This window comes from Scyliorhinus torazame, chromosome 1, assembly GCF_047496885.1.
Source record: "Scyliorhinus torazame isolate Kashiwa2021f chromosome 1, sScyTor2.1, whole genome shotgun sequence".
Taxonomy (NCBI): domain Eukaryota; kingdom Metazoa; phylum Chordata; class Chondrichthyes; order Carcharhiniformes; family Scyliorhinidae; genus Scyliorhinus; species Scyliorhinus torazame.
The window spans coordinates 57,517,909-57,535,967 of NC_092707.1; the positions used below are offsets into that span (position 1 = coordinate 57,517,909).

At 42.3% G+C, this 18,059-nt stretch overlaps 1 protein-coding gene across 1 annotated transcript in view; it reads right to left on the minus strand.

Annotated features, from left to right (window-relative positions):
* Positions 1-206: 206 nt before the first annotated feature.
* rhof (ras homolog family member F) overlaps positions 207-18,059 on the minus strand; it is a 42,314-nt gene continuing 24,461 nt past the window's right edge. Inside the window, exons 3-5 of the mRNA XM_072495243.1 lie at positions 6,389-6,498; positions 5,093-5,227; positions 207-2,240 (exon numbers count right to left, since the gene is read on the minus strand). Coding sequence (XP_072351344.1) covers positions 2,070-2,240; positions 5,093-5,227; positions 6,389-6,498 — 416 coding nt within the window. The 3' untranslated portion in view covers positions 207-2,069. The remainder of the gene's footprint in view (positions 2,241-5,092; positions 5,228-6,388; positions 6,499-18,059) is intronic.

Sequence of the window (18,059 nt, forward strand, 5' to 3'; positions counted from 1 at the left end):
ATCGGTAACAAAAGATGAAAGTAGTAATTCCAATTGTTTAAAATTAAGTTTGAATTTCGACAACTACTTTTAAAACAAAAATCGAAGATTCACTACAAACAGCTGATTTTCATCCTCGTTGACAGAAACATACAAAATTCATTTGGGAGAGGCAGAACCATCTTTATAAACTACATTAGGAATGAAATCGGCACATTTGAAACAGGTGATAGCGAATGAGCAATTTATTTTACATTGTACCCAATTTTCTTGCATTAAAATTAATTTAGGCTCATCTTGAGCAAAATTCTGAAGCATTGGTGTTAGCATGCAAGAGAAAATTGACCTTTATCCTACTGAATATATAATGACTTCATACAGTTATCAAAGCAAAGGCAGTGCCATCTTCTATCTTTGTATCATGCTGGACAAGCCACCTTGGATTATGGCTGCAAGAATAGGCTGACAGCTGCAGACATCTGATCCTGACAGTGCTCACTGGTATTTCAGCTGTTGTGAGCCAATGTAGAGGAACAGTATTTCTTTATCCCTTATTTATGAAGCTCCTCGCTTTGCGCCCCTTGCTTAATGGTTGTTGCACAATTACTCAATAATTATGAAGTTTAAAAATATGAAAGTTTGCTAGGAGCTAAAAATATTGAATTGATTTTCCCTGAGAACATGGGGAAAATAAAACCAGTAGTCTGTTTTCCAACACAAGTTGGTTTGACCGTGCTTCTGTTATTCAGGGAAACAAAAAACAAGCATAATTTATCTCACTCTGCCACCTAGAGAATTCTTGTATTTATTTATTTCTCTGAGCTAGGCAGCACAGTAAGAATTGTGATTGTTGAACAAAATGCATTTAACACTTATTCCTGTATGTGCACTTTTCTTTAAAAAGTGCATCAGCAACTTTCCGTCAGTTTCTAAAGGGACTGCGTGGATGAGTAATGCAAACCATAAGTTTTATTTCCCATTTGAACTATTCTCAGCTAAGGCACTGATTGGAGGTATTGCAATTGGTATCCCAGTGTCATGCAGGGGAAGATAGAACATAGAAAAGTACAGGCCCTTCAGCCCACTATGTGTGCCGACCATTTATCCTAATCTAAGATCAACCTAACCTACACCCCTTCAATTTACTGCTGTCCACGTGCCTGTCTTAAGAGTCGCTTAAATGTCCCTTCTGACTCCACCACCTCTGCTGGCAGTGCATTCCACCACCACTACGGCTGGAAATTGAAATGAGGGTAAGGCTCACTTGTGTCTCCACTGTTGAAAGGTCTGCTGTTATTTAAGGTCTTGGCATTTAACAGAATTTAGGAATGGTTACAGAAGGCCATAGGCATTGAGGGAACCAAAGCCCTCACACAAGTCAATGCTTTCAGGAGGGAAGGTAAAAAGCTGGAAAAAGTTATTTTTAAAAGTGCTTTAGTGCCATTAAGCTGCTGTTGTTTGTAGTGACCCGGTACACTATTCTCACTTTTCACATTGACCAGCATGGTTGAAAACTGCTACTAGTTTTTTTAGATTTTAACATTCAATGTTAACTTATGAAAAAAACATTTACAATAGTAAGATGCACTAAATCCAACACCCTATAGCAGCAGTGGTGGTTAGTGATGTTGAATGACAAAAGCACATGGACGGTTTTTGAAAAAGAACAAATATTACTGGAAATACACAACAGGTTAGTAAGCATAAAGTCAAGGCAACATTTCAACCAGGGCTCTTATTAAACCGTCCGGTGTTCGCCCTCCTTGCTCAGTTTATTTTTTGTTTCAAATGGTCAGCATTTGCAATTATTTCTTTCTTTGTTGGGTTACTTTTAATATGCATGAAACACCCTGTTTCTATAAACTACAGTCTTCACGCATCTCTGATTATTTATTTTATTGTACTGTAGCAATGCATCTCTAGCTCGAAGAATCCTGCAATGCAACTCAATAATTTACCCATAGATGTGAAAAAAAGTTCACTGAGAATGTATTGCAATAACATGGCATTAATGAAAGGTTTAACAAATTTATAATCTGGTGTCACAGTTTGGCACACTGATGTCCGTTAACATCTATAGGTAACAAATGTCAAAGAAGCAAACACTGCTTCTGCTTTCTTCTCCTTTTGCTCTTTTTCTTCTTTATGGCATTTAAAGCTGCACTTGAAGCTTCTTTGAAGATGTCCTCTATGTTCTCACGGAATTTTGCTGAGCATTCCAAGTACATCACAGCGTTAATCTGGCGAGCAGCCTCTTCACCCTAAAACAAATAAAAATTAGACCATCTGAAAACTTTTTTTCTGTTTTTTTCTCTTCCCTTTCCACGCTCTCTGTGCTTTGCTGCCATTCATCTCTCACCTGCAGCCTTGTAGCGGAAACATCTTGGTTGCAGGCTTTTCTTTAGTTTTCTCCATGCAGTTCTGTAACTAGGTAACCCTCAACCAGCATCACATTCTGGACAGTATTCATTCCTCACTCAACATCGCTAAAACAGGTTATCACATTTATCGCTGCTGCTTGTGGGACCTTGCATTGTATAAATTGGCTCCCATATTTCCTTAGATTCCAACAGTGACCATACTTAACTATTGACTTTGCTATGAAACACTTCAGGATATCCTGTGGCTACGAAAGGTTGTGGCTATGAAAGGTTCTAATAACGCCATTTTATAAAGATTCAATTTTTAAAGGTTAAGTTACAAATGCAAGTCCTGCGTTCTTGAATTCAATTTTAAATGTTGACAAAAGAATCTAATAAATCCAGCTTCACATTTTTTATTACTTTTTTTCTTATTGTTCTTCTCTTTACTCCATTCCTCTTCACCTTTCTCAGTTTCTCTTGTCTCTTTGAACAATTTCTACTGTGTCCTGTTTTACTTTGTTTATTTTTTGCCTACATTATTCATTTTTTTACTGTTTGGTGTCATTTCAGTGATTCTACACCTGTCAACAGGCCAAACATTCGGTCGTAATTCCTGCAGGCCGGGAAAAGCAAATGGAAGAGGAAAGATCTGTTTATCTGTCAGATGTGAAGAGCTATCCACAAGGCGTTTGGCACTGCTACAACAGAATGGTTACAGCAAAGAAAGAGGCCATTTGGTCTGTCAAGTCCATATTGGCCTTTTTTGAGCTCAATCCAGAAGTCCCACTAATCCGCCCTTTCAGTGTAACCCAGACAATATTTTGCTTTTAAGACCTTATCCAATTCCCTCTTGAAAGACGCAATGGAATCTGCTTCCACCACCCTTCAGGCAGTGCATTCTAGATCATAACCACTCGCTGTTTAAAATAAGTTTTTCTTCATATCAGATCTGGTCCTTTACCCAATCATTGGAAACCCGTGCCCTCTGCTTCCAGACTATTCCACCAATAGGGACACTTACACTCCATCTACTTTGTCTAGACTGCTTGTGATTTTGCACATCGTTATTAGATCTCATTATTGATTTGATTTGCGTCAGTTTGATTTAAAAAAATTTAGAATACCCAATTAAATTTTTTTCCAATTAATGGGCAATTTAGTGTGGCCAATCCACCTACCCTGCACATTTTTGGGTTGTGGGGGGCAAAACGGGGAGAATGTGCAAACTCCACACGGACAGTGACCCAGAGCCGGGATCGAACCTGGGACCTTGATGCCTTGAGGCAGCAATGCTAACCACTGTGCCACCGTGCTGCCCCAGTTTGATTTTTAATAGAATTTTTTTTTACAGTGCAGAAGGAGGCCATTTGGCCCATTGGGTCTGCACTGGCTCTTGGAAAGAGCACCCTACCCAAGGTCAACACCTCTACCCTATCCCCATAACCCAGTAACCCCACCCAACACTAAGGACAATTTTGGACACTAAGGGCAATTTATCATGGCCAATCCACCTAACCTGCACATCTTTGGACTGTTTGAGGAAACCGGAGCACCCGGAGGAAACCCACGCACACACGGGGAGGATGTGCAGACTCCGCACAGACAGTGACCCAAGCCGGAATCGAACCTGGGACCCTGGAGCTGTGAAGCAATTGTGCTATCCACAAGGCTACCGTGCTGCCCCGAATGTATCGTAAACTTCAGAAAATGTATTTGTTGTCCATGTTTGTTGCTCAAACATGTCACGCATGTCTTCACTTTTCAATTTTTTTCATATAACCAGCATTCTTGTGCTGTGAATAGAGCTTTCACCTGCCTCTAGTCTTATTCAGCTCCCCAGTCCTTGGAATTAGCTGATCTAAACTATGTTGGCAAAATTTGATCTTGGCACTCCTAGGTTAGAGGGGAGACAATTTTTTTTTAAACTTCTCTGGGTAGGAGAATGGAATTTATTTCCAGGGTAGTGGTAGGTCTTCTCAAACCAGTACAGTGCATTTGGTGAAGGTATTCCCACAATGATATTCAGGGCAGCATGGTAGCACAGTGGTTCGCACTGTTGCTTCACATCGCCAGGATCCCAGGTTCGATTCCTGGCTTGGGTCAGTCTGCGGAGTCTGCACGTTCTCCCGTGTCTGCGTGGGTTTCCTCCCACAAGTCCCAAAAGACGCTGTTAGGTCATTTGGACATTCTGAATTCTCCCTCTATGTACCCAAACAGGCCCCGGAATGTGGCGACTAGGGGCTTTTCACAGTAACTTCGGTGCAGTGTTAGTAAGCCTACTTGTGACAATAAAAAATTATTATTGGAGCGAATTCCAGCATTTTGACCTGTGATGATACAGGAGAGATCCAAGTCAGAAGGTGTGTGAGGGAACTTGGAGTTTGTGGTGTCCAATGTACTTAGGTCTCAGAAAGTGCTCATATATAGATGTTGACTAAGGAAAATATCTGACTGTTTTGTGATGCCCCAGCACTCCAATTGCTTTCCAATACTTGCTGATATGACTACAGTATCAATAACATATGGTACATCTGAAACCACAGCTCATTTACAAGGTTAATGAATAAATGGGAAAAAGTTAGTAAGAGAAAGAGCATTCTTCAAAAGCACAGCTTGAAAAATTCCCTTCTGTATTAATTTTTTTACTGCAATGTTTTTAATATGCTATAAATAGGCAGAACTTAAATAATTAATTATATCATATGAGATTAGTTCAAACGTTAAAAAATTAATTTCCAAATCCACACTACCTCATTATAGGTGATTGGTTCCTGATGGGCAACTCTCAGTCTTCTCAGCCGTTCTTTATCCATTCGAAGATCTGTTTTGCAGCCGATTAGGAGCATGGGAGCTCCCTGGCAAAAGTGACTTACTTCTGGAATCCACTACCATGGTTGAGGAAATACAATAAGAAACATACAACTTTAACATCACTTGTGGACATGTATAGCATTTTATATTTGTTAAGAATTGTTCCACACATGTACATGCTTTTGCGGTGTTCAAGTTGCTTGTGCTTCAGTTGTTTTTATTTCTTAACATTTTGGTCAGAACTAATGGCCCAGCATTTGCTGCCAAAGTAACAATGGATTTAACAGTGTTCACCATTATTAATGTGTGGATTGTCCATCAACTTGTGGCGAGGAAGAGGTACCCCGTGACTTGCAATTTGTCACTAGCCTCGTGTCAATAGCTCACCTGCAATCTTTCTGTGCATTTCATGAAATCGTTGCATTTGCACATTAATTATCAATTGAATTCAATGCAACGCACAAAGTTAGTGCAGAGGGAGATTTACCAAAATGGTTCCAGAAATTGGGGTATTTAGCTACAAGGTTAGATTGGAGATGGTGGGTCTGTTCTTGAAGGTAAGACGGTTGACGGAGATCTGAAAGAGGTGTATAAGATTAAGACACGTTTAGATAAGGTAGACTAAAGTGGTTCCCACTAGCTGAAGGTGTAGGAACAAAGGGACACAGGTTTAAAGTTTTGGGCAAGAGATGCAAGAGGGATGTGAGTGGTAATGCTGCATACAAGGATGGTGGAAGTAGAGGCAACTGATGATTTCAAATGGAAATTGGATGGGCATTTAAGGCAAATAAACTTAGACGTTGGCTGTGAGAATGGAGCTGACTGGATTGCTCGACAGAGAGCTGGAGGGGCCTAATGGACTGAATAGCATCCTTCTGTGCTGTGTTGACTCTGTGACCTAACTGTACAAGTACCTTTTCAATTAGGACCATTTATCCTTGAAATAATTACGTTAATTCCACCTTGGACATTATGGGGAAATGTTGAGCATAGGTGAGGCACATCCCCACAATGGTACTCTTCATACACCTCCAGATACATAGAAAGTGATATTAGCAGACAGAGGAGATGGTCATTTCCCACCCTATTAGTTACAGATGATATTTAGTGTTTGCCTACCAGGAAGGGAGTAGAACAAAATAATAAATGATTGCACCCAAAAACGATGGTTAGGGTTAATTAATAATTACAGAAAAATGCTAAAACAATAAAACAAGACATGACTAGCTCCTCACCTTAATACGGACATTGTCAAAACTTGTGGGGTTTGTGACATCATAACATATTAAGAAGACGTTTGTATCTTGGTAGGAAAGTGGGCGGAGTCTGTCATAATCCTCTTGACCTAAATTAAACAAAACAGGAAAGCAAGCAGAAAATGATGCATGTTCTTTAAATGTTTTATTTGAAACTATATTTATTCAACTAACAATGCTTTGTGCAAGATCTATCAGAACTAGGAACTTCTTGACATGGATAAATGCAAATCCTGCATCCTGTGGATTTATGTTTGGGTATGGTGCCATTGTTGTTGACAATCCCCTCTGTATCTCAGTCAACTGATTTGTTTTCATACATGAGACTGGACAGTGTGTGATTGGAACTGTAGAGGAAATATAAATGCAGATTTCTTGCATTAACCGGGCAATGATCCATCTACACTTCCCACTGCCTGGGGAAAGCGGGCAGCAAAATCAAAGACCCACCCCCCCCCCCCCCCCCCCCCCCCCCCGCTTACTCACACTTCCAACTTATTACATCGGGCAGGAGATACAGAAGTCTGAGAACATGCACGAACAGACTCAAAAACAGCCTGCTATTACCAGACTCCTAAATGACCCTCTTATGGACTGACCTGATTAACACTACACCCTGTATGCTTCATCCGATGCCAGTGCTTATGTAGTTACATTCTATACCTTGTTTTGCCCTATTATGTATTTCCTTTTCTTCCCTTTTTTTCCCCCATGTACTTAATGATCTGTTGAGCTGCTCGCAGAAAAATACTTTTCACTATACCTCGGTACACGTGACAATAAATAAACAAACATGAAAATCCAAGATGATATTTCTCCCAAGGTATGCTGAAATATCAAAGCTTCCCTGATCTGGCTTAAATCAACAAACTCCGTACAGATTACAGATCAAGGCCGCGATCCTCCTGCTCTATATACCTTCGAATTGTCCCCATAAATGTATTTAACAGCTAAGCTACGGCTATCTCTTCTAAACCAAACTTGGTACAGAAATCTCAACTTGACTGAGTCAACACCAATGTAAAACGGCCATTTAGATCTTGGAGAAGGAGAGAATTTAAACCTCTGTAATATCAATGTGCACCAAACAAATCTGCAAAATTTTTCATGCCAAGTGAAAGGATGCACCATTCTATATAACACAATATTCTGTTGTTGTAAGATAACTGTTCTACAGTTACAGATCAGGCTATCAAATATATATATATAAAATTATATATTAAAGGCGGCATGGTAGCACAGTGGTTATTGTTGCTTCACAGTGCCAGGGTCCCAGGTTCGATTCCCGGCCTGGATCATTGTCTGTGCTCGAGTCTGCACGTTCTATCTGTGTCTGCGTGGGTTTCCTCCCACAAGTCCCGAAAAACGTACTGTTCGGTAATTGTAAAAAAAAATTAGAGTATCCAATTAATTTTTCCCAATTAAGGGACAATTTAGTGTGGCCAATCCACCTACCCTGCACATATTTGGGTTGTGGGGGTGAAACCCACGCAAACAAGGGGAAAATGTGCAAACTCCACACAGACAGTGACCAAGAGCTGGGATCGAACCTGGGACTTCGGCGCATTAGGCAGTGGTGCTAGCCACTGTGCCACCGTGCTGCCCATTTGGACATTCTGAATCCTCCCTCTGTGTACCCGAACAGGTGCCAGAATGTGGCGACTATGGGTTATTCACAGTAACTTCATTGCAGTGTTAATGTAAACTTACTTGTGACAATAAAGATTATTAGTGTAATAAATCTTTGATGATGCAATGTTTATATCTTTAAAAGTCTTTGAACAGCTATTTGCATTTATGTTGTGCATTTAATAAAGGAAAGGGGAAGAGCGGCATGTGGCAGTGGTTAGCACTCAACCACGGCGCTGAGGACCTGGGTTCGAATCCCAGCCCTAGGTCACTGTCCATGTGGACTTTGCACATTCTCCCAGTGTCTGCCTGGGTTTCACCCCCACAACCCAAAGATATGCTGGTTAGGTGGATTGGCCACACTAAATTGCCCCTTAATTGGAAAAGAAAATAATTGGGTACTCTAAATTTATATTTTAAAAAATAAAGAAAATGGTGCTTCCGTGACATGATTAAAAATGTATGATGGACAGGAAGTGAATGGTATTCACTTAATTAGATTAATTTTCAGGAAATGTATATTACCTTGGATGACATCATAAGCAATATGTGCCTGTCTATAATGCATCTTTTTAATAGATGGTTCTTGAAACCTAATAAATGTCTTTAAAATGATGATGGTATCTCTTCTTGGCCTTTTGGCTAAGATCAAGCGCCAGATCAAGCCAGGATGAGGTGCAATGCCTTTTCTCGTCAGCTTGGACCTTGTATGGCTCTCTTGTAGAGACCATGAATTGGCTTCAATTTGAATTTGAATTGGTATTTGGAGCAAGCAATGAAATAGATTAAACGTTTGTCCACTCTGTGCATTGGCTTTGTAACTTTAAGAATGGGATAAAAAAATGTAAATTTAAATAAATAAATAACTAAAATGATCGTGTTTGATAGGGGTGACAAACAGAAGATCTTTCTGCTTGAGGTGGAGTCCAAAACCAGGGGTCTTAAACATAAGATAGCCACTAATGAATCCAATAAGGAATTCAGAATAAATTTATTTAGAGAGAGATTAGAGTGTGGAACATAGAGTCAATGTAACAAATTGCATAGATGCATTTAAAGGCAAGTTAGTAGACACGAGGAGAACAGAATAGAAGGATATGCCAGTATGGTTAGATTAATTAGAGTGAGTAGAGTGTAAACAACATCATAGACCTACTGAGCTGAATGCTCTATTTCTGTGATATAAACTGTGATGTAAACAAATGTAATAGAATTGTAAGGAGATTAGGAGGGAAACGATGAACCAATTCCTATCATAAGCAGAATGCACCTTTCCTCAGTTAAATTCAGCTTGCTGCAGCAACAGTCTTCTAGAGTTACTTTAAGGTTAAGAAACAATGCTGTAGTGATACAAACAAAAGACAAGTTTAGAGGAAATGAGCTATCTTGCAAAGACAGGAAGAGGTGTACAAAATATTTATGTCTCTTTGCAATAAATGCTAACCGCATCCCTTTCCTTAGATCATTTCAGTGTATCAGAAGTGACATTTTTTCACACCGAGGGTGGTGAGCATCTGGAACGAGCTGCCAGAGGCAGCGGTAGAGGCGGGTACAATTCTTTTCTTTAAAAAAGTTAGACAGTTACATGGGCAGGATGGGTATAGAGGGATATGGGCCAAAAGCGGGCAAGTGGGACGAGCTTAGTGATAGAAACTGGGCGGTATGGACAAGCTGGGCCGAAGGGCATGTTTCCATGCTGTAAACATCTATGACTATTGGGTGAACAATGCATTGTGAATGTACAGTTCTGTCACAATTTCAGAGTTTTCTGGACAATTTCTTCACTGGTCTCGAACAGCAGTGAAATGAAAATCACTTATTGTCACAAGTAGGCTTCAAATGAAGTTACTGTGAAAAGCCCCTAGTTGCCACATTCCGGCACCTGTTCGGGGAGGCTGTTACGGGAATTGAACCGTGCTGCTGGCCTGCCTTGGTCTGCTTTCAAAGCCAGCGATTTAGCCCTGTGGTAAACAGCCCCCTTACAATCTAAAGCAAAATTGTGTGTGTAACGGACGACTGACAATTTTCCTACATACAATAATCTTGAAGCAAAAACTTATGACCTATCCTGAGATTGGCCAAAGTTATGTAGCTAAATGAAGCAACTAATTTGTACACAAGGCCCCATAAACATCACAGAAGATGAGTTACCTGTTAATATGATTTTTTGATGGCATTAGTCGAGGGGCAAGAATGCTAGACCCATACCAGAAAAATAGCCTGCTCTACTTGAAAATAGCCACAGCCAGTTGGAACCACATTTTATATTGTTCTGCTTGTCTATCCAAGAGAAAGGTAAGCCCATCAGGATCATCCAAAATCAGCACCTCTGATAATGCAGCACTCCTTCAGCAGCACCATGGATTTTCATCCTGGACATCTCAAATCCTACAAAATAATTTGAACCCACAATTATCTGACTCAGAATGATTGTGCTGCCAACTCAGTCAAGCTGACATCACCTCTTCTACCTAGATTTAATATCTCCAAGTGAGTTTAGTCGTACAGTCTCACTCTTCACAATAATGGATAGCAAACAAACCAGATTTTACGAACTGAGCAACAAATTTATGCTCATTCTCAAAGATAGATTCATATGCAATGAGGTCAACCAACAATTGTAAGAAATATTTAAAAATCATTGATTATTTTTCAAAAATAAATTTAAGAGTACTCAATTCTTTTTTCTAATTAAGGGACAATTGTGAGGCCAATCCACCTACCCTGCACATCTTTTGGATTGTGGGGGTGTGACCCACACACACTGGGAGAATGTGTAAACTACACACGGCCAGTGACCCGGGGCCGGGATAGAACCCAGGTCCTCGGCACCGTGAGGCAGCATTGCTAACCACCGCCCCTGTGCCACTCGGTCGATTATTTTTTAATTCTACTTTTTAGTATGGTAAATTCAGCTGCTTGCTTGATTATGTACAGGTTTCTCTGAACTATAGAATTCCTACAGTGCACAAGGAGGCCATTCGGCCCATCAAGTTGTCCCAGCCCTCTGAAACAGCACCCTACCTCAGCCCACTGCCTGGCCCCATCCCAGTAATTCCACCTTACCTGCACGTTTTTGGACACTAAAGGGCAATTTAGCATAGCCGATCCACCTAACTTGCACATCTCCACGCAGACACGGGAGAAAGCGCAAACTCCAGACAGACAGTACCCAAGGCCAGAATTGAACCCAGGTCCCTGGCGCTGTGAGGCAGCAGTGCTTATCACTGTGCCACCCACTATTGATGTATAATGTGTGAGGCTGAGTGTGAAGAGTTTTTCACCTGATCAAATATCAGAATTTCAGAAAAGATGCCTACCCTGGGGATGGGATCCTAATGACCGACCGCAAACTTAAAAAATGAGGATCGAATCCATCATTATCATAGAATTTACAGTGCAGAAGGAGGCCATTCGGCCCATCCAGTCTGCACCAGCTCTTGGAAAGAGCACCCGACCCAAGGTCAACACCTCCACCCTATCCCCATAACCCAGTAACCCCACCCAACACTAAGGGCAATTTTGGACACTAAGGGCAATTTATCATGGCCAATCCACCTAACCTGCACATCTTTGGACTGTGGGAGGAAACCGGAGCACCCGGAGGAAACCCACGCACACACGGGGAGGATGCGCAGACTCCGCACAGACAGTGACCCAAGCCGGAATCGAACCTGGGACCCTGGAGCTGTGAAGCAATTGTGCTATCCACAATGCTACCGTGCTGCCCGTAAATCCAGCAGCTTTTCTTAAATCACATCAAATAATGTCTTCTGTAATTATCCTAATAATTTGGGAGATTGCATATAGACTTCAGAAAAATGAATACTACACAGAGTTTTAAACAAACGCAATGGACAGATTATGCTCTGCACAACGATATATATACTCTTTGTAGTATATATAAATGATTTGGAGGAAAATGTAACTGGTCTGATTAGTAAGTTTGCAGACGACACAAAGGTTGGTGGAATTGCGGATAGCGATGAGGACTGTCTGAGGATACAGCAGGATTTAGATTGTCTGGAGACTTGGGCGGAGAGATGGCAGATGGAGTTTAATCCGGACAAATGTGAGGTAATGCATTTTGGAAGGGCTAATGCAGGTAGGGAATATACAGTGAATGGTAGAACCCTCAAGAGTATTGAAAGTCAAAGAGATCTAGGTGTACAGGTCCACAGGTCATTGAAAGGGGCAACACAGGTGGAGAAGGTAGTCAAGAAGGCATACGGCATGCTTGCCTTCATTGGCCGGGGCACTGAGTATAAGAATTGGCAAGTCATGTTGCAGCTGTATAGAACCTTAGTTAGGCCACACTTGGAGTATAGTGTTCAATTCTGGTCGCCACACTACCAGAAGGATGTGGAGGCTTTAGAGAGGGTGCAGAAGAGATTTACCAGAATGTTGCCTGGTATGGAGGGCATAAGCTATGAGGAGCGATTGAATAAACTCGGTTTGTTCTCACTGGAACAAAGGAGGTTGAGGGGCGACCTGATAGAGGTATACAAAATTATGAGGGGCATAGACAGAGTGGATAGTCAGAGGCTTTTCCCCAGGGTAGAGGGGTCAATTACTAGGGGGCATAGGTTTAAGGTGAGAGGGGCAACGTTTAGAGTAGATGTACGAGGCAAGTTTTTTACGCAGAGGGTAGTGGGTGCCTGGAACTCACTACCGGAGGAGGTAGTGGAAGCAGGGACGATAGGGACATTCAAGGGGTATCTTGACAAATATATGAATAGGATGGGAATAGAAGGATACGGACCCAGGAAGTGTAGAAGATTGTAGTTTAGTCGGGCAGTATGGTCGGCACGGGCTTGGAGGGCCGAAGGGCCTGTTCCTGTGCTGTACATTTCTTTGTTCTTTGTTGTTGTTGTTGATGATATGATTAAATATATTCACAATTCCTGCATTACAGAAACCCAGCTAGAGAAACAATCACAATTCTCGATCAAGGAATAAATCAAATGTATCTTGGTACTATTACCAACAAATTATTGACTAAGTTCATCTCCAATTAAATGAAAAGAGCAATCTGAACATCATGACAGGTTTTACACCCTTCAGTTTGTCAAAGTTATAGCATTGGGGACTTTCCAGAGCGATGCTGAAGCATAGTATTTTGTGGTGAACTTTCCAAACACTGTCGCTTACAACCCAACCCAAAGGAAATCTATTTGGATCAATGTTAACAAACCATTAATTAAAAGGAAACAGCCATTTAAAACAAAAGACATGGTCTCTACCAAGTTGAAGGAAGTAACCAGAGTAAACATGTCAATATTGTTGCACTCTATTATGGCTGAGAACGTACAGATACCAAATGGCACAAATCACAAACACATATTCAGTTATGTTGAAAAGCAAAGCTCATTCATCATGGAACGAACCATGACAACCTACTATTTTATGAAGTATAAATATGAGGTGTGTGGGGGAGGTGAAATTAGAGCGATAACCTCGAGGAAAAGCTTTGCAAAAAATTGCTCAGTTGTTAAGGACAATGTGATAACTCACCCACACACACACCGCCAAACAATTACATTTCAAAAATGAATATTGTGCATTAGTGAGAATAACAATCCTGCATTTATTATTCAAGGTTAATTTTATATGAAAAAGGAGAATAGTATTGGGATGGCACAGTTGTTCACACTGCTGCCTCACAGCGCCAGGGACTGGGTTCAATTCTGGCCTTGGGTGACTGTGTGGTTCTTGGAAAGAGCACCCTACCCAAGGTCAACACCTCCACCCTATCCCCATAACCCAGTGACCTCACCCAACACTAAGGGCAATTTTGGACACTAAGGGCAATTTAGCATGGCCAATCCACCTAACCTGCACATCTTTGGACTGTGGGAGAAAACCGGAGCACCCGGAGGAAACCCACGCACACACGGGGAGGATGTGCAGACTCCACACAGACAGTGACCCAAGCCGAAATCGAACCTGGTACCCTGGAGCTGTAAAGCAATTCTTCTAGCCACAATGCTACCGTGCTACCCCTATGTGCAGATGTGCAGGTTGGGTGGATTGGCCATGCTAAATTGCCCCTTCGTGTTCAAAAATGTGCAGGTTAGGAGTGGTGATGGGATTACGGGCACAGGACAGGGAGTGGGCCTGGGTAGGGTGCTCTTTTTGAGGGTCGGTGCAGACTAGATGGGCTGAATAACCTCCTTCTCCACTAGGAATTCTATGATTCTATTATGATACTGATTGTAAATTCTCTTTAATCTTCAATTTTCACAGGATACGTTTTGGAAGAAGAGCACTTAATAATGTGTAATATGACTCAGATGATTAAATACTGTGTTCCTACCTACCTGCTTCACTAATGTCTCTTAGGAAAGGACATCCTTAACAGGTCTGACCTATATGTGACTCCAGATCCACAGCAATGTGGCTGACTCTTAAATGTCCTCAGGGATAAATGCTGGCCCAGACAGCGACGCCCACATCCCATGAACAAATATTTTTTTTAATTTACACAATCAATGATCTTTACGCTAGAGTGGGCTAGATTAAAATGCGTTCTTTTTTTATAAATGTTTTTTATTGGGTTTTCGAACACAGTATATTTACAGGTGTACACAATGAAAATGAGAAACAAAGAAAATGAGAATAAAATGCGTTCTTTGACATTATTTACTGGTTCATCGTTTTTGAATAGTCATGCAGAGATATAAATTTGTAAAAATGTCACATAAATACAATGAGTGGCAGCACAGTGGCGGAGTGGGTTAGCCCTGCAGCCTCACGGCGCCGAGGTCCCAGTTTCGATCCCGGCTCTGGGTCACTGTCCGTGTGGAGTTTGCACATTCTCCCCGTGTTTGCGTGGGTTTCGCCCCCACAACCCAAAGATGTGCAGGCTAAGTGGATTGGCCACGATAAATTGCCCCTTAATTGGAAAAATGAATTGGGTACTCTAAATTTTTTTAAAAATAGTTTTTTAAAAATAATTAATAAATAAATACAATGAAAAATATACTATGAAATTTTGGGAAAGACTGCAATGTAAATATACGAAAATCTGTATGCGTGTCAGCATACGTTGTTATAAAGACAAGTTTATGGCTCATAGTAATGTTTTAGAGGTAATTTTTAGTTCTGGGAAGATTAAAGGTTAACTGTAGAAAATGGGATAAGTGCAACTAAAGCAGCTTCAGCTTGAAGACGAGTACACTTTAACGGTTGTTACCACGTTGACTTTAAGGGACAATAGTTAGTAAGGCAAGACCATAAAACAGCAGGTGAGGGGCAAGATCCACCGGCTGCGTTGCGCTCTCGCCTGAGCACGGTGCCGCCAGTGAATGCCGGGAGAGACCTCTCGTGGGCTTCCCGGACGTTTTCACGTCTTGCAGGATTCACCCAAGTCCTGTGAGGTGTCAGAATCCTGCCCACAAGGGCGGGACCAAACGACGCGTGCTGGTTTTATACCAGCTTCGGTGAACTTACACGGTATCCGCCGGCATGGGGGATCCACCGGCCTCCCCAGTGAGGACGCAGCCAGGCGCATTTCACCACTGGTCCACACAAACGTGGACCAGACGGGACAGCACCCAGGGGGTCTCCTGAGCCATCGGAGACCCCTGGCGGTCAGGGTGAGTGCAAGGTGGCTCCCTGGCCCTCCCCCATCCTGGCACTGCCAAGGAGCCCGAATGGCATTGCCAAGTCAGCAGAAACACTGCCTGGTGCAAGTATGCCCAAGTGCCAGGGGCCGAGGGGGGCCATGCCCATGAAAGGTGGAGGGGAGTTTTCAAGGGTGGGGATATGCAGGGCAGGTAAGTAGAGGCCTCTAGAAGGTTTGGGAGGGGGGGGGGGGTCCTGGGAGGGGTCCTGTCAAAAGGCTTAGAGGGGGTGCCTGAAGAGGGAGAGTCCCCCATAGCAGGGTGTCCTCACTTGGGAAGTTTGGGGTAGTGCCCATGTGTGTGGGGGTGACATTGCCCTTGGGTGGGAGGTGTAAAACTCACTTAGAGATCAGGGCACCCTTTCAAAATGGCAGCCCGATCTCTGAATTCAGCTCCCCAGCACTAAAGAAACTTCTATGTGTGAATTAAGTGTCATTGAGTAGCAGTGGGGAACTCCCAGGCAGAGCCGGCGGGAAACTCCCTGAAAATCCCGCCACAGTGAACTTAGGAATTTTTCCGGAGAATCACAACCAAAGTTTCCACACTGTTTGCAAAAACAAAAGCAGCCCAGAGAGGGGTTTTGTTTTGGGAAATAGAACGACAATTAATTTTAAAGCATTCACTGAGCCCTGGAAAGCCAGATCATCATGAAGATGGGTGGTGCTTAATAATGTTTTAACATTTCAGTTTATCTAGGTTTGCTGGGGGAGTGAGTGTTCTGCAACAGGAAAAAGGTGTAGCTGTAGCTGGCTCTGTGCAGTTAGGACTCAGGAGATGACCTGGGGAACTGAAAAAGTGGCAGAAGGTGGCCGGCTCCATGCTGGAAAGAGTCAGGGCCAAGACGCAGCCCTGGGAGCCATTTATAGCTTTGTGTAGCTGGGGAGGTTGGGACATGGAGAAATCTAGGGTCAGGGCCAGCCCATTGAAGCTAGTCTGCTATTAAAGAACTGCAACAGTAAGGAGATGCTAGAGTGCAGACTTGGAAATCCAGGGTAAGAGTCTCGGGAGATGAGGCTGAAACCCTGGGAAGTGTGCAGCCATTGAGGCAGTCCAAGTTGGAGCGGCCTTGAGGGAATTCAGAGGCTTGATCTTTGAAAAGTTTGGAGTCCCTCATGAGGGTGACAGAGTTTAAACTAGATTGGTTGAGTCACAATGTTTACTGATGTCTGGGTGAGTTGCTGAGAAATCTTTCTTGGTCACATTTGCTATTTGTTGTATTGTCGATTGAGTGTGGTGTATTTATTCAATCACAGTTTGCCAGTTAATTCACATGTGTCTCATGTGAACTCTGAATGTTAAAGGTCTAAGATAGGCATTATAAATTGTTTCATCTTTTTGATATTGTATAATAAAGTTTATTTTGTTTGTCCAAAACCTGTGGAACTTGTGGCTTTCTTTATTCTCTTATCGATATATTGAATCTCAAACTCTGTCTACTTTTAAACAAAATATTATTAGTCCCCAACCAGATCTTACCAAAATTTGGGGGTCTGGCCGAGGGTTATAACAATGTGGATGGAAAATCAGTCGATCTAGGCCTTTGATTCCCACCGCTGAGAACGGTTTCATTCAGCTTTTCACCATCTCCCAAATGTTGCCGCTCTAAATGACTGCCTCGTTTGCCAAGTAGTTGCACTGGCCCTGGGCATGAGCATTCCTGTGTTACAGGAAGAACAGATATGTAAGGAGATTCTGGATAGGTGTAGAAATAATAGGGTTAGTGGGAGACTTTAATTTTCCTCATATCGAATGGAAATCCCTTAGGGCTAGGGGTCCTGATGGTGCGGAATTTGTTCAGTGTGTCCAAGAAGGTTTTTGGGAACAATATGTGGATAGTCCAACTAGAGAGGGGGCTATACTGGACCTAGTACTAGGGAACGAGCCCGGCCAGGCCATTAAAGTGGTAGTGGGGGAACATGTGGCGAATAGTGACCACAATTCCATAAGCTTTCGGATACTCATGGAAAAGGACAAATGTTGTCCAAGGGTTAATGTGCTAAATTGGGGGAAGGCAAACTACAACTAGATTAGGCAGCATTTGGAGGCTGTTTGGGAGAGGCTGTTTGAGGGTAAATCCACATTTGGAATGTGGGAGTCTTTTAAGGAGCAGTTGATGGGAGTGCAGGACAGGCATGTGCCGATGAAAAGGAAAGGCAGGATTCAGGAACCGGGAATGACCAAGGACATTGCAAGTCTAATCAAAAAGAAAAAGGATGCATACATTAGGTCGAGGCAACTAAAAACAGATGAATAACTTGAAGGTTACAGGGAAAGTAGAAAAGAGCTCAAACAGGGAGTTAGAAGGGCAGAAAGGGGTCACAAAATGTCCTTAGCAGACAGGATTAAGGAGAATCCCAAGGCATTTTATACACATATTCGGAACAAGAAGGTAGCCA